The 27,185-nt window shown below is 40.1% G+C and overlaps 2 protein-coding genes and 1 long non-coding RNA gene across 4 annotated transcripts; all 3 read left to right on the top strand.

Moving 5' to 3' along the window:
- Window positions 1–2,999: 2,999 nt before the first annotated feature.
- Window positions 3,000–7,506, top strand: LOC107300249 (RNA-binding protein 3). Of its 2 annotated transcripts, none has more exons than XM_015829596.1 (7): window positions 3,000–3,099; window positions 4,077–4,191; window positions 4,282–4,388; window positions 6,069–6,174; window positions 6,276–6,384; window positions 6,464–6,528; window positions 6,889–7,506. In XM_015829596.1, exons 2-6 carry the CDS (start codon window positions 4,089–4,091, stop codon window positions 6,525–6,527), a joined length of 489 nt encoding a protein of 162 aa, XP_015685082.1. In that variant the 5' UTR covers window positions 3,000–3,099; window positions 4,077–4,088; the 3' UTR covers window position 6,528; window positions 6,889–7,506. The 2 variants fall into 2 exon arrangements, with proteins under 2 accessions (XP_015685082.1, XP_015685076.1); XM_015829590.1 differs by having other exon boundaries at window positions 3,002–3,099; window positions 6,461–6,528.
- A 347-nt stretch (window positions 7,507–7,853) lies between these two features.
- Window positions 7,854–11,096, top strand: LOC107300277. Its single transcript, XR_001549209.1, has 3 exons — window positions 7,854–9,443; window positions 10,383–10,456; window positions 10,636–11,096. It is a non-coding gene; the product is annotated as an uncharacterized LOC107300277 (long non-coding RNA).
- A 5,824-nt stretch (window positions 11,097–16,920) lies between these two features.
- LOC107300266 (cold-inducible RNA-binding protein) lies at window positions 16,921–24,989 on the top strand. Its single transcript, XM_015829607.1, has 7 exons — window positions 16,921–17,022; window positions 18,730–18,844; window positions 20,616–20,722; window positions 21,968–22,061; window positions 22,157–22,235; window positions 23,579–23,642; window positions 24,306–24,989. Exons 2-6 carry the CDS (start codon window positions 18,742–18,744, stop codon window positions 23,640–23,642), a joined length of 447 nt encoding a protein of 148 aa, XP_015685093.1. The 5' UTR covers window positions 16,921–17,022; window positions 18,730–18,741; the 3' UTR covers window positions 24,306–24,989.
- Window positions 24,990–27,185: the final 2,196 nt, after the last annotated feature.

The raw sequence follows: 27,185 nt of genomic DNA, 5'->3' as shown, positions 1-27,185 counted from the left end.
TCATTTCTGCCCACTCAGTAAATTCCAGCAGAGTGGGTATGCTGCAGGTCTCCTTTATGCCATTGTTCTAATTCAAACAAAAGTGGCAAGATCCCTATTATCCTTATTTTCTGCAGGAGGGTTGTGTATGCTGCTTTGAACCCTATACAGCAGTATAGATGTCTTGGTTATAATAACCCCAAAAAACAACTCCTTTCCACACCTATCACCTGCAAATCCAGTTAACAGCAGAGGATCAAGGAATATTTCCAGACTGCAAATATGTCCTTTCCAAATGAACAACAGAGTTGGAAGGGACCTTGGAGATCTTCTACTCCAGGGGTAGGCAACCTTGGCTCTTTTATGACTCATGGACTTCAACTCCCAGAATTCCTGAGCCGGCCATGCTGGCTCAGTAATTCTGGGAGTTGAAGTCCACGAGTCATAAAAGAGCCAAGGTTGCTTACCCCTGTTCTAGTCCAACCACCTGCTCAAGCAGGAGACTTTATACCATTCCACACAAGTGGCTGTCCAGTCTCTTCTTATAAGCCACCAATGTTGGAGCACTCACAACTTCTGAAGGCAAGATGTTCCACTGTTTAACTGTTCTCACTGTTAGGACATTTCTCCTCAGTTCTAGGCTGCTTCTCTCCTTGATTAGTTTCCATTGTTTCTTGTATTGCCTTCCGATGCTTTGGAAAATAGCTTAACCTCTTCTTTGTGGAAGCCCCTCAGATATTGGAATGTTGCTATCATGTCATCCCTTGTCCTTCTTTTCAGTAGATTGGACAAATCGAATTCCTGCAACTGTTCTTCATATGTTTTAGTTACCTTGTTTAAATGCCTTCATATGTTTTAGAACAGGGGTCTTCAAACTTGGCCCTTTTATGACTTGTGGACTTCAACCCCCAGAATTCCTCAGCCAGGCACGCTGGCTGAGGAATTCTGGGAGTTGAAGTCCACAAGTCATAAAAGGGCCAAGTTTGAAGACCCATTTTAGAATCTTGTTTGCTATTTACAAACAGCATTTATTTGGGGGATAATATATTCAGGCTATCCTAATAATCAAGCAGGAGCAGATCATGATCCTCTCAGCAACACTTCCTGTCTTTAAATATACGCCAAACCCAGGGGGAAAAGGAGATGCAATGGCAACCTTTTGTGCTTATCCTAGCAACTACAGTACATGCCAGAGACAGCTTTGTTTGTAAAACTCAAGTTATCTTGTCTGCTAGAATGGAAAAGGTTCAGAATGAAATTTTCACGTATGGCAAAACTTGCATCTCCATAGTCATAAGAGATACCTCTAGGTCCCATCTGCTCTTTCACACATTGGGGACAGGAGAATTGAAGTAATGGTGTTTTCTAATTCCCTTAGTATTTGATGAGGGTACCAACAACTGATTGTGCTGACTGGGTGATTATGGGAGTAAGCGGTCACTGTATTTAGAAAGCATCGTGCTGATCAATCCCCCCTCCCCTTTCAAAGGATCTCCTGAGTAGACATGGACATAATTAGATTGTTCAGCTCTCATCATTTAAAAACTCTTCAGAAAAAAATACTTATTACTGGATTTGTAAGACTGCTCAACTCAATAATGGTGGCATGCAAAAAAGAACAAACCAAAACCCAAAAAAGAACCACATATGATAAAAGTTTCTTTCCAGCCTTTCTCCCTTTTGTGGCCAAACAGGCATTTCTTCTCTAGGCGACCTTTATGTCAGAATACACCAACTCAAGATCCGCAAATCCCCGTTGCTCGATCAGGGTGTTGGAAGGAAAGTCTTCATCCTGGTTCATCCAAGCTGGGAATAAACATGGCAACTGCTTTGGGAAGAAGGTTGTAGTTTATTGGAGAGGAGAGCCAGACAGGAAGATGGTTCTGGCAGCAAAGAGGAGAGAAAAAGGACTGAACACATGTAGGAAGTAGGTTTTTATACCCTCTGAAACCTTTTGTTTTGAACTATTTCCTGTTCCTGTTTTGAGGCTATTTCCTGTGTCATGTATTCTGACCTGAGTTTGGGTATGCCCTTTGGCCTTTGTGAGTTAATCCTACCATGTGCTGTCTCAGGTGGGGTATGCAGATTTTATGTCTTTGTCTTCCTAATCTCCTAGCTCCAACTTTCCTGATGGTTTACATCTGCATTTGTACAGAGCTGGCTTCTACTTGGGGGAGGCAGACTTGGGGCTATTAAGAAAAACTGGGCATGTTTTTCTGTCTCTTTAGAATCCTGGGAGGAAATATATTTTTCTGCCCTTTTAATATTTCCTTCTCTGGGGGGCTGACTTCCCACAAGGGAAAAGACGAGAGCATTAATTTCTCAAACTCTTTCATAGGGTATCTTCATCTCGGCTGGAAAAAGTGGTAGGAACAGAAAGTGGTAGCTCCTGAAGTGCGGAGAATTCTAGCTCTCTGCCGCCATCTCGTGGCCGCCCAGAATTCTGCACTCTAGTTTTGACAATCATACTCGTTTGGAAACACCTGCCTGCTTCTTCCTGTTCCCGTCCTTTTGCTACACACGTCTATGGAGATTCTCAGTCATTCAGGCCATAGTTGTCCCAAAGATGCTTTTTTACAAGGCAACTGGACTTTGTTTTTCTTTGAAAACATTTCACTTCTTATCCAAGAAACTTCTTCAACTCTGATTAGATGGTGGGGAATGGAAGGATTTATACTCCTTTATACACACGTGGAATCGGGCAGTCAGAACCGAAAGTAAAAGCAGATTCACTAAAATAAAATTAACAAAGGCGGGATTAAAAACAACTTTACAAGTACACGTGTCAGAACGTAATTACGTGAAACCATCCAGAAGACACTTTCACGTCAAATAAGCTAGGGATCGTGCGTGCGGTCACGTTAGCACTTAAGGCCCACCTACGAGTCAACCGAAAGGACTCTGCCTCGAGAGCTTCCTTTCCGGGGCGCTACACATCCGGCAAGAGGAAACGGTAGCAAAAGCGCGATCCGGCCGCTTTACCCGCGCTGCAGCACCCGACAGCCATAGAACGGCCCTGTGGAGGCCACGTGATCGCGATCGGGGGCGGGACCCAATATAAGCGTCGCGCGGGCGGTGTTTTGGCCTCATTTTGAGTACGTCCAGCCCAGGCGACTTCTCGTAAGTAAACTCCAAAGTTTTTAACCCCACCACCCCCCATGAGGGGAGTGGAAAAAAAACTGCCCTTAGCCTATTTACAGGGAAAGGACGGCCTCCTGTTCTTGAGGAGCGAGAGGCGCGCGTGTGCTCCCGACCGCGTGTGCGCGGCAGGCTTTAGGAAAGCGAAAAGCTCGCGTCCCGAAAGCTTCGCCAACTGCCGAAGAAAATAAGGTGGCAGTGCGCATGCGTGGTGGAGTGCATGGAGTGTTGGGTGGTGGGGGGGACAGTGGCAGTACGAAGGAACAAAACGTTCCCTCGCGCGGGATTAACAAAATGGCGCTCGGGGCGCAGCGGTAGAAACTCGGTCTCGTCTCCTTCTCAAGCCGCCGCAAGGCTTCTGCCGCTTTGTTCCCGGGCAAAGAACAGCTTGGGCGTCTTTGCTGGCGGGGGAGCGTGGCCTAAGGCGTCTTTTTTTAAGGATCCTGAACCCAAACGGGGCGCTAGGTAAAGTTAACTTTGAAAGACGAGGAGGGCGGAACAGGCTCGTGGGGGCAGCTTCCGCTTAGCGGCCTGGAAGAACGGTTAAGATCACGTGGAATTCCGGATGGCCTGTGACGTTCGGAGCCATGTGCTCAATTCAGGCCTGGCGATACTCCATTGGTAGATTCGCCGGAATTACCCACGCCGTGGTGGCGGCGTGTGGAATAATAGAAAGTCCTCAGTGCTTTTCGAGGTTTTGTTACTGGGCCTGGTGGACTCTCAGTCGTTTGGTTTACGTCTCCCGTAAGGAAATATGGCTAGTGTATTGTATATGTCTGTGATTTATATATATGTATATATACGTGTCTGTGTACCTGTGTGTGTGTGTGTACGCACATACTTTTGAGAGCAGGCATCAGAATTTAATTTTTTTTAACGTGTGCCAATGTGTTCACAGAAAAAAAAAGTGACAATAAAGGTTACTTATTTCACTTACTTTCTTTTCGTTTATTATTCAGACTGTCACCATTATGTCTTCTGAAGAAGGAAAACTATTTGTTGGGGGACTGAACTTTGATACTGATGAACAAGGCCTCGAACAGCATTTCAGCTCTTTTGGTCCTATTTCTGAAGGTAATGTGTTTGGCTAATAAAGGGGAATGAGTTGCTGTTGAAGTTAACCAATCGAGATGAATGACTTTTTTTTTCTTCCTGTACACTCAGTTGTTGTGATCAAAGACAAAGAAACACAGCGATCAAGAGGCTTTGGTTTTATCACCTTTGCCAATCCTGATCATGCATCAGATGCCATGAGATCAATGAATGGAGAGGTGAGATTTTTTTTTCAAAATTATATTATTTGTTATGGCCACAGTCTAAATATATGTAGTGTATTTAGTGAGATGGACTCCATGATACCCATGCTATGCATATCATTATTGGCTATTAGTAAGGAAATGATAAGTTTTGATACAATTTGGTCAGTATTCACAAATATAGTTTCCTTCAAAGTTTATCACTTATTCCATGCAAGCTAGAATGACTCTCATGCAAAATAACTTTCTGTTGCCTGCTTTTCATCAGCAAAAAAGTACATTTGGCATACTGCTAACACAGAGGATGCTGAAGGCAGTAGTTGGAATGAGGGAACAAATGAGGATTAAACTGTAGAACAAATCTATGAAGGAAGAGTCGATTGAGTTGAGACTGAGTTTACGATAACCTCACTCAAAATATTCCTGAGAGGTGAAAAATGTGAGCTAACATGGGCATCCTGGAAGTAAGAATGTGTTGCAAGAGTATAGAGGTATATTGAGTGATGTTACTGTAAACTAAGTCACTATTTTTTCCCATTTTCCATGAAGTTCATCTTGAAAGGGAATGGCATGATGATTTTCTTGCAATACTAAATAAAATGGGAGGGCTTTCAGTTTATATATGTCAGTTTATTGTTTGTTTATTAAATTTACCATTTTAAGAGCCAAAAGAGTTTCTAAATTTCCTGGATCTTCTAAGAGGAGTACTGTGTAAAAGATCTTAAATATAGTAACTGCCTATGTTAATACAGCAAGATAAATTAAGTAGATCACTGCGCTTGGATTGATATGACTTTTGGAAATAAATTAATCTCTAACAGTTGAAAATAATTATTTCTATATTGTAGTCTTCCAAAGAGCTGGTATGGTTAAGGACTAGTCTGGCCTTCCCCATTTTAAGCCCTCCAGCTATGTTTTAACTAATCTTAAGTTGGATCCCAATATATCTGGAAGATACCTAGTTTGAAGAGGCTAGGATAGCATATTGGATTTGAAAGTTCATCTTAGAATATTTAAATTTTACTGGTTGAACTTTTACATGATTGTGTAAATAATTACATGCAACATAGGTTTACCACACATTCCATATTGTAGCAACTATTTGGTGGTTCTCCCAGGCTTTTGGGGTAGGGTTGTCCAAGCTATTGCTTGTTGTGATTTATATGGGATATGCAATCTGTTTACAGTGTTAGGGAGACAACAGGTTTGGGGTAGTGATTAAGGCGTCAGAAGCCATGATTTCTAGCCCTATCTTAGACACAAAGCCAGTTGAGTCACCTTGGGCCAATCATTCTTGGTCATAGGAAGCAAGCAGGGACAAACTATTTTTGAAAACCTTGCCAGGAAAAGTATAGGGACTTATTCAGGCAGTCTCCAAGAGTCAAACGTTGACTTGAAGCTACACTCTGCAAAAGAATGTTTTGTCCTGACATGGTTTTTTAAATGTTGTTTCACATTTGTTTAAAGTGTAAGGTGCCTAGAATTGTTCTCATGTTGAGGGGGTTTTATATTTAATAAATAAATTATGAGTGGTAGCTTTATTATAAATATAAATTATGTCACTTAGCATTCATATTCATTGGCTAAAATCCTGTTTTAAGACATAAAAATGGTTTTATATCTAGAAGAATGTGGTGTAAGAATAATCAGTTCCATTCCCTGACAATCACTTCTGAAGTATTTGTTCATTATCAGTCTATAGATGGGCGCCAGATCAGAGTTGATCATGCTGGGAAATCTTCTCGTGGATCCAGAGGTGGCTACTTTGGAGGCAGGGGACGAGGTCGTGGCTATTCCCGGGGTAAGAGCAAGACACCTATGATAAATGTTTAATGCATTGAACTAAAGGTGAAAGAGATGGGTTTCTGCAATTCAGCTGTCATTGAAACTTTTTAATTATAGGTGGAGACAGAAGCTATGGCGGAGACAGAAGCTATGGTGGAGACAGAAGCTATGGTGGACGTTACGATAGCCGCAGTGGGGGCTACAGTAGTTCACGTGACTACAGCAGGTAATTGTAGTACAAATTTTATTTTACAAATCCATTCTATAGAGAAGAGGCATAAAACGTTATTCCTTGTTTTCAGAAGTCAAGGAAGCTACAATGATCGATACTCCTCAGGAGGTTCTTATAGAGACAGCTATGACAACTGAGGTAAGTAGGCGTTGGAAAGGGAGTGAAAAAGTGTCTTTCCAAAATGCCCTTAAACTTTCAGTGCTCCAACTTACACTGGATAGTGGCAGTAACGTACAGCTACTGAGTTAAAATCAAACACGTGTTTTTTCCATGTATTTGCCATTGATTGCAGGCCTTCAATCGCATTACTGATGAATAAATTGAGTGCATGTTTGGACCTTAAAGAGTTAAATTTTTAATTGAGAAGTTATCTGAGTGCTAAGTGGGGGAGGGTCCGAGATTCCTAGCAACACTAATCTAAAAGTTTAGGAGTGATGAATTGCTGCAACATGTCCATAAACCTGTGCCTTTATGATTATACCTGCTTCTTGTCCTCAGCTCACACCGAGTAAAAATCCTTCCTGACTCGAGATCGTCCTTCCAATGGCTGTATTTATAAAGATTTTTGGAGCTTCGCTGAATCTTGTTTAATTACCTACATGATCTTCCCCTTATATAGCTTTTATCACATGTAGCCTGAAAGCTTCCTCTACAAGATAGCCTGTTAGACTTTACTCAAGGGGTTTTTTTAAGTGGTTTTTAAGCATTTTTTAAATCCAGTTTTATTTGTCTTGCCTTTGCAATCTAAGTTTTTTTAACTTGACACATGGGGCCCTACAAAGTAAACCTGTTGGAAGCTGACCAGACTCTTGAAAAAGTACAATCATTTGATGTTCATCTCTTGGCATAACAAGCAAGGGTGGCAAGGCAAAAGAATCTTGATATTATTAAAGATATTGGTATTACTACATTGATCATAGTAAAAGCTATTTTAATGTAAAGTAAACCTATAACTTGAATGCTTTGAGAGGTTCTTGAAAATGTTTGTTTATATTGTCCATTTTTTTACTGGAAGAAATATGCATAATTTCAATTAATTGTATTTGAAGTGAATAAGGAATTTCCTGTACTGAGGTTTTGGCTTTACGAAGCCCATTAAAATCCCATCTGAAACAATTCTCTGTTCCTAATGTTTGCATTACACATCTTTGATAGTTTAGTAGCTAGTAAGTAAAAGCATTTTAGATAAGGGCCCTGACCTGGTATCGTGAGTAATGAGGGGTTTATGTATGCTAAGAGTTTTTTAAAAAGTATGAAATAAAAATGCAAAAATCTGACAAATCAGGAGGGATAATTATAGATAGCTGTATTTCCTCCTAAATGTGTTTAAACAATGCCCTAGCATAGGGGTCTTCAACCTTGGCCCTTTTATGACTTGTGGACTTCAACTCCCAGAATTCCTTAGCCAGCTTGGCTGAGGAATTCTGGGAGTTGAAGTCCACAAGTCATAAAAGGGCCAAGTTTGAAGACCCCCCACCCTAGCATAATTTAACACCATTATCTATACAAGAGTCTAAATGTATCTTAATATCAGATGAGTATTAGATTGTAAATGAATATTATCAAATATGACTCAAGTATGGCCAATATATTTGTTCTAGAATGTTTCAAAGTGTATTGGGATCAACATTGCAATACTACTTAGGGAAATCTTTTTTACTTCTAGGAGGGGGTAGTGGCTGAAATAAAAATTGCAGCCCAGTGATGACTGTTGATGAAAGAACTTTAGAGACTTGCTAAAAGGATCCCAGTGGGATTTCTCGATACAGTGGCACTTAAATAGTTTTTAAACGTGCCGTTCAATAGTGAGTTTAACTAAGATTTGACTCTGACTAGTATTGATTAATTAATATTTCTGGTTTGCAAGTCTATACTGCCATAGAAGAAACAAGATGCTAAATTTATAAGCTGTATGGTGATACTTGAATTTGTAACATTTCTAAATTTTTCAAATATGTTCACTGAGTAACCTTCATGGGTTGCTACTTGCTTTAACTGTAATGCATTTTAATATTGGTATTCCTAGAGTGGAGGGCATGGAAAAGAACTTCCTTTGCTTATACAAACACTTCCAAAAGTAGGGAATGCCCTACTTGGTCGTTTGAGAAATAAATGGCTTTGAGCTGGTAGAGAAATAAGCTTTTGACATTTGGAAGGCCTAAGGCTTCTGTTCAGCTTTAAGGCTGGACTGATGCTTAGCTGGCCTTACCTGTAGTTAGGTCTGTCCTGTTCTTACACTGTGAGAATTCTCTGCTAGCATGTGGAAGCCAGTGTCCTTGGAGACCCCGAAGTGTGTTGTCCTCCTTCAGTGCGATCCATGTGAGACGAAAGCTGCTCTTGGCTAGTTCATTTGTGGAAATAGTCCTGTATTTCGAGGTAACTCTTTTGCTCATGTCTGCATCTTTTCTCCCATAGAGCTCCATTCTTGTTGCTGCAGCAAACAGACCTTTGTTATTGGCAAATTTATTGGGCAAATCTAGGGTCTCGTTGGACCCTAGAACCTGGACCTCTTATCTGTTTGGGGTTTGTTTTTTTTCCTAATCCTGGGGGGGAGGTTCTGCCAGGCTCCTATAACTTGACATTCCACTTCAAGGAGGAGGAAGGCAGTCAGCTAAAACAATATTCAGATCCATTCAGCCACCTCTCTGTTCTCATTTTTTTCCAGTCTCTTTGTGTTTTATGAAAACTTGGATTGTTACTTGGATTGATGTTTCCTAATAAAATCTAGTTTGAGTGTGGGAACTTTCTATTCCCACTTCTTAAGATAACTTCATAATTTTGAACAAGGGCTTAAATATGGGAGAAAAATCATGTTAACTTGGGGAATCTTCTGAGGACTTGGTGAACAGTGTCACCTAGGCCTGAAATATCCTGTTAAAACTGTATAATCATTTAAATATTTTTGAAATTTTGAATGAACTTCTTTAAGTGATACTTATTGTTTGCAGGGGAGAAGATTATAGTGGTTATTCTGCCCTAAATAATAATCATTGACCACTGAAATATTGAACGAGACTGCTGCTTCACCTAGGATTTAAAAACCACACTATAAAGTAAGTAGATTTTCTTTCTTCAAAGTAATACTAAATAATACACCTATTTGCCAACATCTCATAATACACCTAATCTGAGATTATAATTGTTTGTTTATGGATTAAATTTATATGGCTTCCCATTTTATACCCAGGTGGCATACATACAATCAAACCAACAAACAAATGCCATTTAAAATAAGTATAAATAAAGGTGATAAGAGGGAATACATTAGAATCTTGTACATGATGCAGTGAACATAGGCACCCTGTTGGCAGTGGTTAACCAGACCTGATAAAGCTACATTTTAAGAGGTTTTGGGGAAGTCACAAGGGTTGGGGCTAACCCTCCCTCAGGTGAGATGAAGTGTGTTTCCTGTAAAGCTGAATAGAAGTTGACATTCATAGTTGAAGAGAAAGTACAGAAGTCTGAAAATAGATTTGTATTCAACTTTTTACAGGCAAAACAGAATTGCATTGTTCAATGCCTTATATGAGAAATTATGCCAGTAAATTTAGAAAAGAAATTTTGTTAGATTTCCAATATTACTTAAGCAAATTTGCCCTGTTGTGTGTGATACTTAGAACATTACTAAGAGTATTATTGTAAGGTGTGCTATCAGCATTTATTCATGGTACAATTTTTTTAAAGCTAAAAAACGGTTGCAATATTCGCAATGTTTTATTATTTTGATGTTATTTGGATAATGGAAAGAGCCCTGAGATCCTGAAGAGCCCCTTCTGTTTGAAAGAGTGTATTCTGGTAGTACAGTGGTGTAAGCACTAACAGGCATAGCAGTTTCTAAAAGTAAAAAAGAGAGAGAAAAGTATTAGGAGGTATTAGTTCCAGTGATATGTATCATTGTTCTACCTTGATAGTCTGTCACAAAATATGTCTGATCATCAAAGGTTTCTTTTCTCTGTTGTATGATGATTGACTAGCACATTCTTTCTTTACAGGACTTTCTGCTCTATTTGCTGGAATAGTGTGACAGTGAACCAGAGGAAGATAGGAGCCAAGATTATCCAATCAGGTTTGTTAAGCAATTTATATATTTTCTTCAAATAAGGGAGGTGGAGATAGAAAAAAATTTGAATCCAATTTTTGGGTTTAAACATGCCTTCTGCAAAATGGTTGCTGGTGCAAACTTAATTTTCATCAGCTTATATGTAATTGGTTCAGCATGCTAATTGTTCTTATATTTTATATCAGATTGCTGGAATTCACACCTATCAGGATTGTTGTAACAAGTGTCATCATAACAGACCAAGAGGACTTGTCACTAGGTTGTATTAGATTGCTGGAAATACATGAATCCACAAGGAATATTTCTGTAACTAGCCAACATAGTTCTACCTAAGAATCCATACAAAATTGGAAAACATCTTAACCACCTTACTGAACTTGTATATTGATGAATAATTATTCTGATCCTGTATTGATTTTAGAAGTTGGGGAAATGGATATATGTATCTGCAATATACCTAAAAGTTATTATGAAGAATGTCAGATCAAAGTTAGAGAACCTTTAATGCTTTTGTTTAGATCATGCATTACTGCTGTACACAAGATTATTGTTTTTTTAAAAGTATGTTCTCTGCCCCAAAACATTTTTTCATTTCCAAAACTATCAACATGGCAGTTTCTAATAAAAGTGTACTGATTGAACAATTGCTGGCTTAATAAATGTATTCTACTTGCTTTCGGTGATATAATTGGTGGCACAATCGCAGGACTGTTAGACTGTTAAGCTGGCTATTATATCTAGAGAGAAAGATGCCAGCACCCATGCCCACGTAATAGGAAATCACGCTGACAAAGGAGGAAGCTGAGTGAAACATCGACCAGGATGCAAATGAAAGCTACCAGCCAACTAAGATCATCTGGAAGTAAAGGTTTGCTGCAGCGGGCATAGGACAGGAGTAGGCAGGTGATTGCCCCATGGCTCTCCTTCACCCACCCTTCAAGACTGGAAGCCATTTTGAGTTATTTAGCTGGAGGACAATAAAACAAATGTGTATGCAGCTATTATAAACTGGTCAAGAAAACAGACTGCAAGAAGATTGGGACTGATAACAGCTGGAGGGTTTGGTGAGTGAAGGAGTTCACCTCGAGTGAGAGCCATGAAGGGAAGGTGTACCTTGTGTAGTGGGGTGCTCAGCAATCCAGTGAGAGAACCCTGAGTGCTGTTGGATTATAATTTGAAGGCTGAATAAGTTTTCTGACTACCCATAAGCACTGAGGTCTATGCGGAAGCACTTTAGGTAGCAAAGACCTCAGGAATTGTGTATGAGATGGGAGCCACAGATCAGGACATGTATTGCTATGAAGGGGGAAGGGGTCTGAAGGGATGGGAGCAGGCTGTAAGATTCCAATAAGGATAATGTGAGAGTCAAGGGCCTAACTTAGTGGTAATATACCAAATCTGGATTTCCTGCCCAGAGCAATGGCAGATGCTCTGGATTTGGGGGAGATCTTGATTTCTCCTCTGCCATGGATAAATCACTCACTAGTGAACCTCAAATTCTTGGGTACCATCCCCCTCTGCATGGAGATCAAGACTATTGCATCGTCCCACTCCTACCAACTAATGGACTAATTGGGTTCCAGAATTATTTCAGAAAACCTGCTACTCAATCTGAAGTTTTGGTGGTTGCATGAGAGTAGCAAAGAGGCAACCGCTTTAGATCAGATTGCACCTGAACAGACTCTCCATGCCCAGGTTTCCTGAAGTATTTGATGTAATTGAGGGAACTTAAGAGGGCTAAGAGACACCTAAAGCATCACTGGTGAGAGACATAGAGCAAAGACCATGAAGTAAGCTTGCTATTAAGGCCTATCTCTCCACCCTTACTATATCAGCTGATAGTCGCTCAGTGGCACTGTTTCATGTAATTTTAGTCCCTCAGAGGGAGCAGTATCAAAATATATCTAAAGGGTTGCTGTGAAAAACATGCTGCACATTGAACCCCAGCCTTATAGCAGAGTCAATGCAAGTAGTGGGGGGTTACACTTTGCAAGGTGACCTGGGAAGAGTTTGAGCCTCAGAAGCTGAAGAAGTGGACTGGGCCCTCTCAGCTGCTAGTTAGGCCTTTTGTGTGTTAGATACATGCCCCTCCTGGCTAATTAAGGCTGCGTAGGAGAGGATGCATGAGTGGATTTAGGCGGTAGTTAAACTCCCCCTTCTAGAGAAGGAGTGGTCCCACCAGCTCTTAAAGTAATGGCCCCCTCAATAGACCATCTCTTAACCCAAGTAGTCTGGATATTCTTTGTCCAGTCTCTTTTTAGGGAAGGTGGTGGAAAGTGTCACATGGCAGCTTCAGAGAAACTTGGATGAGGCGGATTATCCCTGACTTCTTGACCTATCATGGTATCCTGGGTCAGCTTCAGGAATTGGTGCTACTTCTCCCTCCAGTCAATGTTAATGGAGCAAAATCCAGCATATGTCCCCTAATTTGTGGGGTGTCTCAGGTTTCTATTTTTTCCCTTCTATTTAACATTTACATGAGGATGCTGTATGAGATGATCTGTGAACTTGGGGTGAGATATCAATATGTGGATGATACCCTTTATATCTCTATCCCAGACTCTGAGAATGTCCTGTCTCAGTATCTGGAGGCTGTTGGCACTGATTGGGGCATAATGGTCTCCATCTCAACCATAGCAAAACGGAGTGACTGAATATTTGGAAACACTGGAAACAAAGTTCTTCCGTCTTTAGTTCTGGATGGGTTTATGCCAGGGCTTTTCAACCAGTGGTACGGGTACCACCTGTGGTACCTTGGCACCTGGCAGGTGGTACATGACCATCCTAGAAAAGTGGTAGTGGGGGAGGGGAATGAGCTGAACCAGTGGCAGCACCGCACGAGCCTGAGCGAGAGATGGCTGGAGCTGCAGGGCTGTCAGGGCTCAGCGGAAGCGCCAGGATCAGTGCCTCTTTCCAGCTGATCGGCGCTTCTTCGGGGCTGTCAGGGCTCAGCGGAAGCGCCAGGATCATCGCCAGGCTCCAGCTGGAGCTCGGCACTGATCCTGGTGCTTCTGCTGAGCCCAGAAGAAGCGCCGATCAGCTGGAATGTTGCAGCATCTCCAGGGTCTTGTGATTTACATTCAGATGCTTGGCAACTGATTCATATTTATGACTGTCACAGTGTCCCAGGGTCATGTGAAGTGACCAAAACCTGCTGCAACCACCCAGCAGACGGGGGGAATAAAAACCAAACACCCCCCACCCCACCCCCACTGCCAATCCTCAACAGAAATGCTCACAACAATGAAAACCTCGGACAGGAGGAAGAGCACCGCTGGGTGGGCAGGCAGGTGTCTTGCTCGGCTGTGGCTTGGGGGGCACTTTTTTCAGTGCCATTGTAACTTCGAACAGTCACTAAGTGAACTGTTGTAAGTCGAGGACTACCTGTATTTCATCACTTTTTTCCTTTTGGAGGGGGGTCATCAAGTTTTTGACACCTTGCTAGGCGACTGGTGGTACTCGGATGTTGCCATATCCTAAAAGTGGTACAATGGGTGAAAAGGTTGAAAAGCCCTGGTTTATGCTACCCCAAATAGACCTGGTGCACAATCTGGGATCCTACACTTGTGTCTCTTGCTCAAAGATCAGGTGCCAACCATGATTAGGAAGGCTTTTGCGCACCTTTGGGTGGTGCACTAGTTGAGCCCATTCTTGGACTATGAGGCTCTGCTCACTTATGCCCATATAACCTCTTGTTTAGACTACTATAACCCTATATGGAGCTGGCCCTGAAGAGCATTTGGAAACTTCATCTGATGCAGAATATGGTTTCAAGAGTAATAAATGGTGCTAGATATATTGCATACATAATACCACTTCTGCGTGAGCTGCATTGGTTTCTGGGTATAATTCAAGGTGCTGGTGGTCACCTTTAAAGCTCTACATCAGTGATGGCGAACCTTTTAGAGACCAAGTGCCCAAACTGCAACCCAAAACCCACTTATGCATCGTCGGGTGCCGGGTGGGTGTGGCCCATTGGGTGGGCATGGCCCATTGGGTGGGCATGGCTGCGGTGGTAACAGCAGACTGGGTGGGACTAAAAAGTTCAATCAATCAATTCCAACTTTGCAAGGTCTTTTTTTTCCCGCGAGAAGTTGAAATTGATTGATTGAACTTTTTTTTTTGTACAGGGCGGCGGAAGCCTAAAGCGGAAAAGTTTTATAAAACCCAGCTGAAGGCCTAGGACTGGGGCGACGGCGCGCGTGCCCACAGAGAGGGCTCTGAGTGCCGCCTCTGGCACCCGTGCCATAGGTTTGCCACCACTGCTCTACATGGTTTGGGACTGGGTTACCTGAGGGATCACCTTTTTCCAAGAGCCTATCTGTCCAACCCAATATAACAAAAGTGGTATGCTGCAGTTCCTGTGAGCAAAAGTGTCGACTAGTGGGGAACAGAAGACAAGTTTTTTCCACAACGGCCCCTGCTGTATGGAACATCCTTTAGAAGATAGAATGGCTTTCTTTTATATTTTATTTTTTATAAGTCCTGTCTTGAATATGTTCTGTAAATATTTATAAAATGCTGTTTAATTTGATGATTTGGTTAAATCAAATTGGTTTGATGGTTAATTATTAGGTTTTTATCCTGCCTTTCTTATATATCTCAAGGTGGCAAACATATCTAACACAGGTAGTCCTTGACTTGCCACCCCAGTGGAGCCAAAAATTTCTATTGCTAAGCAAGACAATTGTTAAGTGAGTTGTGCCCCATTTTACAACATTTTTGCCACAGCTACTAAGTGAATCACTGCAGTTGTTAAGTGAGTCTTGTGGTTCAGTGAATCTGCCTTCCCCCATTGATTTTGCTTATTGGAAGCCAGCTGGGAAGGTTAGAAATGATAATTATCTGACCATAGGACAGTGCAACTGTCAAAAATAGATGCTAGTTGTCAAATGTCCAAATTTTGATCACATGGCCATGGGGATGCTGCAACAAAACTGTAAAAAGTGCTCATGAGTCACTTTTTTTCAGTACCATTTGAACAGTCACTAAAAAAATGTTGTAATTTGACAACTACCTGTACTGTATCCTTGCCTCCTATTTTCTCTGCAACAACCCTGTAAGAGTGTGATTGGCCCAAAGACTCCCTTTTATATCTAAGGGAGGCCTAGAACTTGGTCTCCACTCAGTCTCCTTGGTTTCTAGGCCAGCACCATAACCACATCAAACTGGCTCTCTTGAATTGGACTAGAACATCAAATCAGAAAACTTTGAAGTTATTTCAGTGGTTTTTATATAGTACTTATATTCTTCTGCTAAAACAGATTTTTAAAATTTAAATATTTTAAAGATGTGGCAACTAACCACATCTTGATTTGAGGGAAATTTTTATCTCCTCTTCCTTTTCCACCTCAATCAGTGTAGTGAAATGTGAGTATTCCGACATTCTTATTTTACTAGCATTCCTATAATTGCTCAACAATGCATCCATTTATCTGACCCAACTTCACCATTTTCGATACTACTTCAATATGCAATCTCCACTGAAGGAATACCATAGTCTACTGATCTGATGAAAAGGAAAAAAATGAAATTTCCAAATTCTGCAAATGAAGTAATTATGAAAGCACAGAAAGAGTTGATGCTCTTGATGCCATATAAACATTTTATTCTTGCTCTACTATTCTGAAATCAGGCATGATCAGTGATAGAACGTAATATGCAATCACACACAAATGTTTGAAATTTTTGGATGTTTAAGATATGACTTAATCTGACAAATAGAACATCCCTTGCTTCCATTTTGCTGGTATTAACATGATTCCTGATTGTGGACCCTGATAAAATGAATGTCTGAGTACAGCAGTCTGGCATTAAACTGCAATGATGAAAAATGTGAAATTGTCATCCAATCCAGGATCCAAAGAATCTAGTGTACATACTTTGAATTCAAAGTGTGTATCTGGTGAGATTTTCGTTGTGATGTGAGGGTATAAGTTCCTCCTTCCCTCCCAATTATCTTTAGCTTCCATGCCTCCTTTTCCCAATCCTTTGATTTTTTAAAATGTTTTTTTTAGTCAATTACTGATTATTATCTGCCTCTTCACAGAAATTATGCAGTATCTATAATCAGGATATCCATCAACATTTGATTAGGGGTTTACTTTCTTGATTAGAAGTCTATTGTCTTCTCTTCAACAAAACATTCTTTTTATTTCCCCCCCCCCCTAAATTGGAGATAAGGCATTACACAAATTTTGGCTCATTCTTCCAGTTTTATTACTCTCTTAGAAAGTGGAAACCCGCGAATTGGAGGCCCGTTATGGCCGCTGCGACACGTACGCGGCCGTGCCGTTCGCACAGATGTAATTCCTACCAAGGAAACGCTGATAGGGCTGCAGTAAGACGCCGCAGTTTGAAAAAGAGTTTTCCTAGAGCGGATGGGCGTCTCCGCTATTTAGGCTAAGCCTCGCCCACTGGCAACGCCAACCAATGGCTGCTCTGGAGCCGCGCAGAAGCGTGTGTAACCAGCCTCGCTTTAACACTCGTGTTTCCCTCGCCGCCATCGCGATAGCTCTTGCTTCGGTAGCGGACGGGTCTTTTACGCGGCTCTTGCTTCGAGGCCTATTTCGGTGAGTGCTTTATATCGGAGTGCGCTCGGGCTCTTGTGGGTGGAGAGGGTGCAGGGGTGAGGATTCGCGAAGAGAACTGGGGACAAAGGCTTTTAAGGAGAGGAGGGAGAAGGGGCAGGGAAAGAAAGGAGAGACGCTTCACAAAATGGCGGTTGCCCAGAAAGAACTACTGAGCCCTTACGCGCATGCGCTGGTTTTGAAACTCATTTTTCACTGTCTTGCGCCTAACGGACAGTGAGGAAGGACGCGCTGCTCTGAGAAACGCGGTAAGTTTCGTGAGTATAGTAACCTGCGGTGATAACGGCGTGCGGAGGAAAAATCTTCACCCCGAATAGGGCGGCGAGGGAGCTGACTTGGCGCATGCTTAGTTGGGTTTTTCTCTGGAACGTGAGCTGCGCTCCACTCGCCTTCCCGCATTCTGTTCGGACCACGTGCTCGTGGCCATTTTACCGGGGGGAGGGGAATACGTTGGGAGGGAAAATGCCGCTAGTCTCTTAACCGTAGCGGTACTTTATTCCCTTACCCTATAATGCAAGAAGATAAAATACAGATTTCATTCCTTATTGAGAAGAATGCAACGGGCGGGCTGGTTTTTACAGTACTTTGTTATCCTTATCTGACAAAAGCAGCATCAGATTCTTATAAACTGCCTGTCGGGATCATTAAGGTTTAATCAAATCATCTGTATATTATATTTAGATGGGAACCTCCAGATAAAAGTGCTGATATAAATATTTTAAGTTCTGTTTCAACAGGAAATATTATGTACTTCACAACTTTATGAATATAACAATACCATGAAGGCTGTAAATAAGCAGGTGGTGCTTATAAAGGAGACAGGTTTGATAATGATACCTTAAATCCCAGTTTACAGGATGAAATATTGTAGTTGGCCTGAAAGGCAGCTTCCTCACAGGGAAATAGCACAGACCCTCAATTTCCCAGAGATGAAAAGGATGATGACATACATTATCAAAGAAGGTGTACACATTTTATAAAGGAAAAATAAAATAATGCAATTGGTGAATAGATTATCCCTGCCTTCAAAAACTGGCATTGGAAAAGACATAACAGGAAAAGGTTTTCAAGACTTCTAAAGCAACTTTTACAGGTCTACATGGTTTATCAGATAGTGCTTTTGATCTGGAGAAATAGGAAACTTTTTTCTGCTTTTGTGATGAAATCAAAATTTTTGAGTAATGTACAGTAGCTAACTGCACTGTTACAGTTGATTTCATTGCTGTTTGATTAGGTTTGCTTCATTTGGACACAGATCTCAGCCTCCTGTATCCATTTGTTTCTAAAAAGACAAAAGGAATGTATCATAAAAATCGACACTGTGCCTAGTAAATACCAATTAACACAATAAGATCTATGTTTAATTCTTGTCCTGAAAGAATAGATGCTCCTTATCTTGAAATCCACAAAAAAAATTGATTTTATACTATTTTGCATATATTTAGATTTTAAAGTACCAAGTACCACTTATCTCCCAAAAAAACCCTATATATCTCTGCTATAGGTAGTAAGATTTAATGAAACAGCCTTTTAAATGCATATAATTAAGAAACTGTATTCCACCCCTTCCTCAAAGCTACTTAAAAATTACAGTAATTGAAGCAGTCTAAAAATATTTTAACTAGTGTGGGTTTTGCCCTTATGTATATTCTTGCAATTTCTCAGAATTAAAGAACCTTTTGCTTACAGATCACTTAAACAATGGCGTCAGATGAAGGAAAGCTCTTTATTGGAGGACTCAGTTTCGACACCAATGAACAAAATTTGGAGCAGTTGTTCTCGCCCTATGGTGACATTGCAGAAGGTGAGAAAATGTTTCAGACATACTAGGTTGCACAAAATCACATTTATTTCTTTTAATTATATTGCTTTATACAAAGTTAGATGTACCATCAGCAACATGTACTGTGATGCAGTGCATAAAATGTTCAGTAGAGGTGTGGACAAAAAAACTGTTGTGTTTTGCTTTAAATGACAAAACACTGTGATCTGGAAACTCTTAACATTCTATTCTAATTTAGTCTTGTTTCTTTTGTTTAAAAGAACCCAAAACAGTTTAAGGTGTTTCATCCATGAGCAGCAGTGTGAATAGGTTTGCAAAAATCTAGAGAATAGAATTAGAAATAGTATAAATAGAATAGAGCTGGAAGAGATCTTGGAGGTCTTCTAGTCCAGCACCCTGCTCAAGCAGGAGAACCTATACCGTCTCAGACAGGTGAATGTCTACTCTAGTCTCTTAAAAATCTCAAGTGATGGAGCACCCACGATCTCTGGAGGCAAGCTGTTCCACTGGTTTATTGTCCTCACTGTCAGGAAGTTTCTCCTTAATTCCAGGTTGTTTCTCTCTTTGAACAGTTTCCAACCATTGTTTCTTGTCCTTCCCTCTGATGCTTTAGTGAACAACTTGGCCCCCTCTGCCTTGTGGCAGCCCCTCAGATACTGGAACACTGCTATCATGTCCCCCCTATTTCTTTTCTTTAGACTAGCCAAACCAAAGTCCCGCAGCTGTTCTTCATATGTTTTAGTCTCCAGGCCTTTGATCATCTTAGTTGCTCTTCTCTGAATTTTTTCCAAAGAGTAAGAGATACCAGAACTTCACAACATGCTACACACTCCTTGAACGCCTGCTGCTTTATTTTCAAATTCCATTCAGTTCATTCCAAACAGTAGCAACAGGAATGTAACTAACTGGTCCTTCCCAATGCTCTGATTCAGAGAGGGACATTTAACAATTTTCATTTTCAAGAACAAGATGCAGCAGCTAAAACGGAACAAACCTTTGAAAAAATTCTATCCAGAACAAACTGCGTTTTGTTTGGGGTGAAGAAAATTTGGCATGACCATTATTTTGCAAAAAAAAAAAAATATGCTTCATAGTTTAGTGCACTACCAGTAATCATGATTAACACAGTTAAACAGCAACCTCTGACTCCATCTTGGTTTGTTTTAACATGACTCCAATTAGCTAAAAAAAAGGTGTAGCCATTCAACAGTTCACTCTAAAATCATGAAACCAATCATCACTATTCCTAGTGATGTAAGATTTTTTTCAATTATCATTTAGCATAATCCTTGATTTAAGACTTGACATAGTCCAGTGTTTTACTTTTGAGGTAATTTTGCTTCAACTAATCCTAAACAAATAGTTTGCTATTTTATTTGCTATTTTCATTTGAATGGTTTTAATTTAAAATCATGTAGAAGCATATACATAATTTCAAGGATTTATTTCATATTATGGAAGACTTCCTCTGATGAGTGTTTGGTAAGCTAATTATCTTAATGAGTAAGGACTAACTGTTAATAAATTTTACTTTTATGGTAATCAGCTGAACATAGTTAATATAGGAGATAACTAGGTGGAGCCTGAGGGCAGGGTCAAATGTGTCATCAGTTTGGAGTTGTTACATTCCCACATAAGATCTAAGTCCAACCTGTGTGTTGAACTCTACTCCTGTTCCTCGTTTCTTTTGCCTGACAGTTAATATGGGTTGACAATAGGGAGATTTGAAAGAGTTTATGTAGACATGAACATCTGTGATCTAAATTAACGTGCTTTTTTTTATAATCTCAAGTGGTTGTGGTGAAAGACCGAGAGACCCAACGATCCAGGGGATTTGGTTTTATTACCTATTGCCGTCCTGAAGATGCCAAGGATGCCATGCGAGCCATGAATGGAGAGGTGAGAACTTTAGTTGATGACTATCAAGATGTTTACAGTGAAGTTTCATGCTTTGCTATTTCTCAGCATACTTCTCCTGTAATATAGATTGACAATTGTAATATTACATTATGTTCCCTCAAATCCTGCAGCTATGTCCACTTACACAAGTATCTCTACTCATAGTATCAAACTTCTGGAATCCTAGAGTTCAGAAATACTTCAGAAGTCATCTAATCCAAGGGTCCCAGACCCCTAGGCCATGGCAGACGATCAGGCCGCAGCCTGTTTGAAACTGGGGCACAGGAGAGATGCTTGTGGAAGCTCCACTTGTGCAAGGGGAGAGCATGTGCAGCTGCCACACACACAAATGGAGCTGTGATCATGTACACCTACCACTCACATGCCCCCCCTCCCACCTGCACTGGCCTGGGCCACCAACTGGAAAGGTTGGGGATAGCTGATTTAATCCATTTTAATCTCTTTTGTTAAAGCACAGACTCATAGAAAAACAGTGTCTTCTAAACTGGATAGTAAGAAAGTGTTTTAACTTTTGTAGCAACTGCATGCATTTTAAGTTTTTTTCACAGAATTTTGTTAAGGTTGAAAATAGACTTAAGTTTTAATTTGCACAATATTGTTACCAGGCCTGCAAAAACTCATAAAACATCTCAAAATTAATGTCAGGTAATGTGTGAATAGCATGATTGCTAATATTAGCCCCATAAAACAATTCATTAGAATTACTGTAATTCCCCTTAACTAATGTGCACAGTTATCTGAAAGCTGCAACAAACAAATCCTGGCCCTATTTAAGACACTGAGTTTTGTTTTTTTAGATAATGGCTGCATTATTGATATTTAAATATAATTGAGGTGTGTCCTGAGTCTGGATTACTTATCTGCTTGGCTTAGAGACGGCAAGTTGTTTCAGAAAGGAAGTGCAGATAGGCTGCAGAAAGTTAGAATATAATTTACTGGTCGTATTGTTTTTTGGGCATTATGTATTATACATTAGAAGAGAGTTTGTTCCTGTTATCAAGCTGTAAAATGGAGAAATACAGTCTGCAGCTGAATGACCCTTAGAGCTTCTCCAAAAATGGCTATCAAATTGGGCTTGTGGAAAGAAAAGGAACATACATGCTAGAATCAAATGTATTATTTGACCTAACTATACCCATTTCATCCTCGCCCCAAGCATCTTCCTTTTGGTAGTAGATGCAATTGTATCAAATAAAAAAACTTATTTGATTTTTTTCTTATAAGTCTGTGGATGGACGTCAGATCAGAGTTGATCAGGCTGGAAAATCTTCCCGTGGCTCTTCTGGAGGCAGAGGGCGTGGTCGTGGATTTTCTAGAGGTGAGCTTTCCTACAATATTATACTTGCCCTTTTATCATAACCTCCACTGCATTGGAACAGTAAGATTTAACAGAGAGCTTTCTCTTTGCAATAGGAGGCGGTGGATATGGAGGTGGCCGTTATGACAACAGAAGCGGTGGATATGGTGGATCCAGAGACTATTATGGCAGCAGGTAAGCTTTTTTAGAGGCAAATTGTGACCCTTACAGATTGGGTACAGAAAGTGGATAGAGATGCGCACAATATTTCATGCCTCAACTGAATCATACATAAATACATACTGGTTCATTAACAGAACAAAGTAGGAATGTTCTGGGCCAGATGCAGATTAAGAGATGATGATTCCAGGCAGAAATAGTTTGGAGGACAGTGGAAAAATTAGGAAAAGCCAAGGACATCAGCAGTCCATAAGAGGGAGAGAAGGGGGAACAAAGCATTGGGAATTGGGTGTGGAAAGGCCAGCAGAGTATTGCATGCTGGAAACCTGTTTCGTCTGAGACTATGACTGCACATTAAAGAATGGGCACATGGGCCAATACTTTGACAACTGGGGGGGGAGGGACAGTTCAGTAGAAAAATGCCATGCTGGGAGTTGCTGAGGAGAGAGAGGGAGCATTGCACACCAGCCCCCCCCTACTTGTCCTGTACAGTATTTCAGGATCCCACTAGACATTTTCTAATTCATTCCTAGCAGTGGCAATTAAAAAAAAAAAGACCATGCGGAAGTTATAACTGGTTCTGAATGCAACCACGTGGCAATGTTAGGCATGCCTTGATATGACCTTGCAACACCTCTGCTTCACAAACTGCACTGTTTGCCGTTTTGCTTCCAGGTGCAATTCAAAAATGAAGGGAAACTGAAGGAGGGATTGAAACAGATATAAGCAGAGAAAATAGATAATTTCAATTGCATATAGTTTGACCTAGAATTCTGGATTATTGTTTCTTATATCTTCTAAGATATGAGTTATCAGCTAATACGGATTAGAGGGTTCTTAAATGCAAAATTACATGAGAATCCATTCAGAACCCACGTGCCTAATTCTAAGTAATATAAACTGATGGAAAAATAGATATGGATTCAAAAGGAAGATATAAAAAAATTGCATATGAAATAGCTGTTAGAAACATCTTAAGCATAGTGGTATAGGATGGCATGAACCAAATAACCCCCAGGAAAAAATACAACTGCTTTAAGTGGTTCTGGACAGGTGCTAATTGTCTGCCTGCCCGTATTTCACTCTTTAAATCAGCCCTTCTGCTTAATATTACAACTAATGAAAAAATCTCTGAGGACATACATAATTAATAGATGCATCATATAGTTGATTTGGCCTAGCCATAATACGTTGTATTAGGTGATAATGATAAAATATATCCAGAATCACACAACTATCATTTGCACATATAGGATAATGTAATTTTTTGCTTGCGTGCAATGAGTTTTGCTCTCAGAATTATTATTTGCACAATTTAACTAGCATTGGGCTAAATCAGTGTTGTGGTTTTCTTGCAGAAATCAGGGAGGCTATGGGGACCGTTACTCTGGAAGCTCTTACAGAGACAATTATGATAATTAGGTAAGTATGTTTCTTTAGTATGTTCAAATGGGATTAAGAAGTATGCTCCTGTTATGTAATAGGTAGTAAAACATAGTATTTAGCCTTCTACATGATTATTTTGCCAGCAGAATACAGCCTAAATGAACTGTCCTGCTGGAGAAAAACAGTGGGACAGTTCAACATCTTTACAAGTTGATTCCTAAAGGAACTGTTGCACAAGTCTATACAAATTCTGACTGCAGCCTTTGCACACAGAAACATCCTTTGGACTATACGCTTTGATAAATAAACCACCACATACCTCTTAGAGCAGGGGTGTCAAACTGCCGGCCCGTGGGCCGGACGCATCACGTGGAAGCCGCACTCACCCCATTGCCGGCAATGGCAAAATCGGCCTGATACGTTGCGCGACATCACATGACGTCGCGAGTTTGACATGCCTGTCTTAGAGCCATGCTTTTTTGAAAGAACAACAAAAGTATTTGCAAACATCCCCTTAACAACGGAAACTTAGCTTTGCCCCCCCCCCCTTTCCTCATGCTCCTTCTTAGATTAGTTGACAGCACCATTACCCAAGGCTGTAAACAATTTAGCCTGGGTTGGGAGGAGGGAGACTAGTTTAGTTAAATGTACCAGTTTCTTCAGTGTGCTTTACAATTTGTACCTGCTTCTCGTTCTCAGCTTGCACCGAGCATAAATCCTTCCTGACTCAAGATCGTCCTTCCAATGGCTGTATTTATAAAGATTTTTGGAGCTTCGCTGAATCTTGTTTAGTTCTCTACCTGTATCTTCCCTTTTTGTAGTCTTATCACAAGCAGCCCAACAGCTTCTGCTACAGGATGGCCTGTTAGATCTTTTTGGAGGAATTTTTTTAATTTGCTTTTTTTTCCTTTTTTTATTTTTTACAGGTGTGTTTAAGCATTTTGAATAATACATTTATTGTTTTCCCCCCCTGATTTCTTTTAACAAGCCAAGGTGGGGGGGGTCTGACCTATATATCATCTATAATTCCCCAGAGCCTGAGCAAGGTGTGAAGATCCTCCTTGTTTTTATAAATGCATTAATACCTGGTAGTTTTGTAAAAGTACTATGATGTAGTGAGGAAGGGGCATGGAGGAAGGCAGCCCCCCCTTGATTATTAAGGGAGACTCGTGTTGATCTTCAGAAACAAATTTATACTGTATGATGTACCTAGAACCTGAAGCTTGCAGAACTTGCAAGTTCTTGAAAAACTGTTTGTTTATATTTTTCTTTTAAACTGGAAGACTCACATGTAATTCAATATTGTACTAAAAGTGGTTAAGGTATTCCTGTATTCAGTTCTTTGGCTTCACGAAGCCTATTAAATGCCCTTCTGAAAATGAATTCTGTTCTTGACATTGTAATACTACAACTCTTTGCAGCCAAGTTAAGGCTGCAGTAACTACATGGGTACTTGGATAAATGGAAATCTTGATAGAGGGCTCAATCACATAAGTGGGCAGGCTACAAGCATAATGTTTTATAAAATAAGTTCATATAGACATTGCAGTAAAAGCTTGGAAATCAAGCTTTTGGAACTAGAAGGGTTGTTTCTGTGTTATAGAAGTGTGCAAAATACTTGGTTTTGGAACATTTCAGATGTAAAATTTATGGAAGTTTTACAGGTATTTTGAATTGGAAGTTTAGACTGCATCCCAGATGCTTGAAATGTCTCATTTCTCACATAGATGTTTCACCATAATTTTTTTTGAACCTTTTGAATGTTTTACAGTAAAGTGCTGTTAAAGCTTTGCATACAAGACACCATTGTGGCCTTTTTATTTTTTAGGATTCCCTGCCAACCTAGGCATTGCTTAGATATAGCAAATAAACACATTTTAAAGGTTATCAGAAATGTGAGATTCAATTTAAATATGATGAAATAATTACCTTCTGGTTCCACATTCCCAGGCACTATCATTTGTTGTTGTCTCAGTTTTTTATGCATTAATTAAAAGTATGTAAGTTGTCATAAAGAATGATTGTCAATCACTGTTCATCTTGCCCATTGAGTCTCTCAGAAGTGTTAGTTCCTAAAGTATTTTGTGACAATCACAATGCATTCATAGTGTGGTTGTATGCATAATCACTGAAGAATCACCAAACTCTTATTAGGTCTGCATTATATTTGTGAAACAAGGTTTCATTTCAGAAGCAGAAGAATTTTTCTAGATACACCACTATTAAAATACCCATGAATATAAGTTTCTTGCTAAAATATTAAGAGCAAAGAGCTATTAAAGCAAGATTGTAGTCCCTCGCAGAAATCTTTCATCTTTCAAATCAGCAATGTAATTATACAATATTAAAAGGAAAAAAATAAGGCAAATTTCCTCAGTATAGTTCATAGTGCTGACTATAATTCAGCTGTTCCTGCAGATTCTAAATAGTGGAAAAAATTATACGCCGATCTATATTGCCTCAGGAAAGATAGCTAAGTTAGTCTATTCTTACTGTATTTATAAAAAAAAACCATTTTGTGACCAAAATGGTTTTTGAACTGTTGCTTTTGAGCCCCAAATCTTAACTATTGAAAAATGACTGTTGATCCATTTCTGATTTTGTGGTATCATTTATTCATGCCACAAAATTAATGTGGCACTGGTATGTTATAGAAAAGGTTAAAATAATGCAAACACTGATACTGGAAGAAGCAATGAAACTGCAAGACTTCATACCAATTATAAATATTGAAGCATTTTAATATGCAGCTCCCCCGTCCTATGGGCCAACATGACAGCAGGAGTTAAGTCAGATGTCTGAAGAGTGATATCACATGTAATAAAATAAGCTGCATATGTTATAAAAATGGTACAAAACAACTATATACATTGATAATATTGTCTTGACTTCTGGAAACTTCTGGGTGTCAAGTAATTTTAAGCTTCAGTTATAGTTGATTGTGTAAGAATCCACAATATTCTAAGATTGCCGTGTTGAGTTGCACATAATGTATTCAGTGGAAGTGCCTACAGATTAATTGACCTGTAGCTGAATCTTCCATGTTGTACATTAAGATCTAGTATCCTATGTAGAGGCAATTTTTTACAGGTAGTCCTTGACTTATGACCACATTTGGGACCAGAATTTCCATCACTAAGCAAGGTGGCTGTTAAGTGAGGTGCACTCAATTTCACCACCTTTTTTTGCCAGGGTTAAGCAAAACATTGTAGCTCAGTGAACGGTGTGATTAAATCTGGCTTCTCCGCTGACTGCTTGTCAGAAACTATCTGGGAAGATTGCAAGTGGCAATCATGTGACCCTCGGACACCACAATCGTAAATGCCAGTCGCCAAGCACCAGAATTGTGCTCATGTGACGGGATGCTACAATGGTTGTATGTGCAAGGACTGGTCTCCGGTCACATTTTCAGTGCCACTATAACTGGTCACTAAGTGAATGGTTGTAAGTCGAGGGGTATCTGGTTCTAAAGTGAAGTTGTTGCTGATCTTTGTCTTTGATTTTGCCTCTTTAATGCATAGAGTTGCCTTGGACTGTGAGATGGGCAGCAAATAAATGTGATAATAATGGTCCTGTCCT

The sequence above is a fragment of the Protobothrops mucrosquamatus genome, unplaced genomic scaffold, assembly GCF_001527695.2.
Source record: "Protobothrops mucrosquamatus isolate PMUCROS unplaced genomic scaffold, P.Mucros_1.0 scaffold_234, whole genome shotgun sequence".
Classification (NCBI taxonomy): domain Eukaryota; kingdom Metazoa; phylum Chordata; class Lepidosauria; order Squamata; family Viperidae; genus Protobothrops; species Protobothrops mucrosquamatus.
The sequence above is the reverse complement of the archived record's forward strand: the minus strand, read 5'-3'. Positions and strand labels throughout refer to the sequence as shown.

Excerpts from the sequence above, each read along its gene's own strand:
- LOC107300249 (XM_015829590.1), top strand. The coding sequence starts at position 4,089 with ATGTCTTCTGAAGAAGGAAAACTATTTGTTGGGGGACTGAACTTTGAT. Across the intron at positions 4,389-6,068 it reads TGAGATCAATGAATGGAGAG|TCTATAGATGGGCGCCAGAT; the intron begins GTGAGATTTTTT and ends GTTCATTATCAG. Across the intron at positions 6,385-6,460 it reads AGTTCACGTGACTACAGCAG|AAGTCAAGGAAGCTACAATG; the intron begins GTAATTGTAGTA and ends CCTTGTTTTCAG.
- LOC107300266 (XM_015829607.1), top strand. The coding sequence starts at position 18,742 with ATGGCGTCAGATGAAGGAAAGCTCTTTATTGGAGGACTCAGTTTCGAC. Across the intron at positions 20,723-21,967 it reads TGCGAGCCATGAATGGAGAG|TCTGTGGATGGACGTCAGAT; the intron begins GTGAGAACTTTA and ends TTTTCTTATAAG. Across the intron at positions 22,062-22,156 it reads TGGTCGTGGATTTTCTAGAG|GAGGCGGTGGATATGGAGGT; the intron begins GTGAGCTTTCCT and ends TCTTTGCAATAG.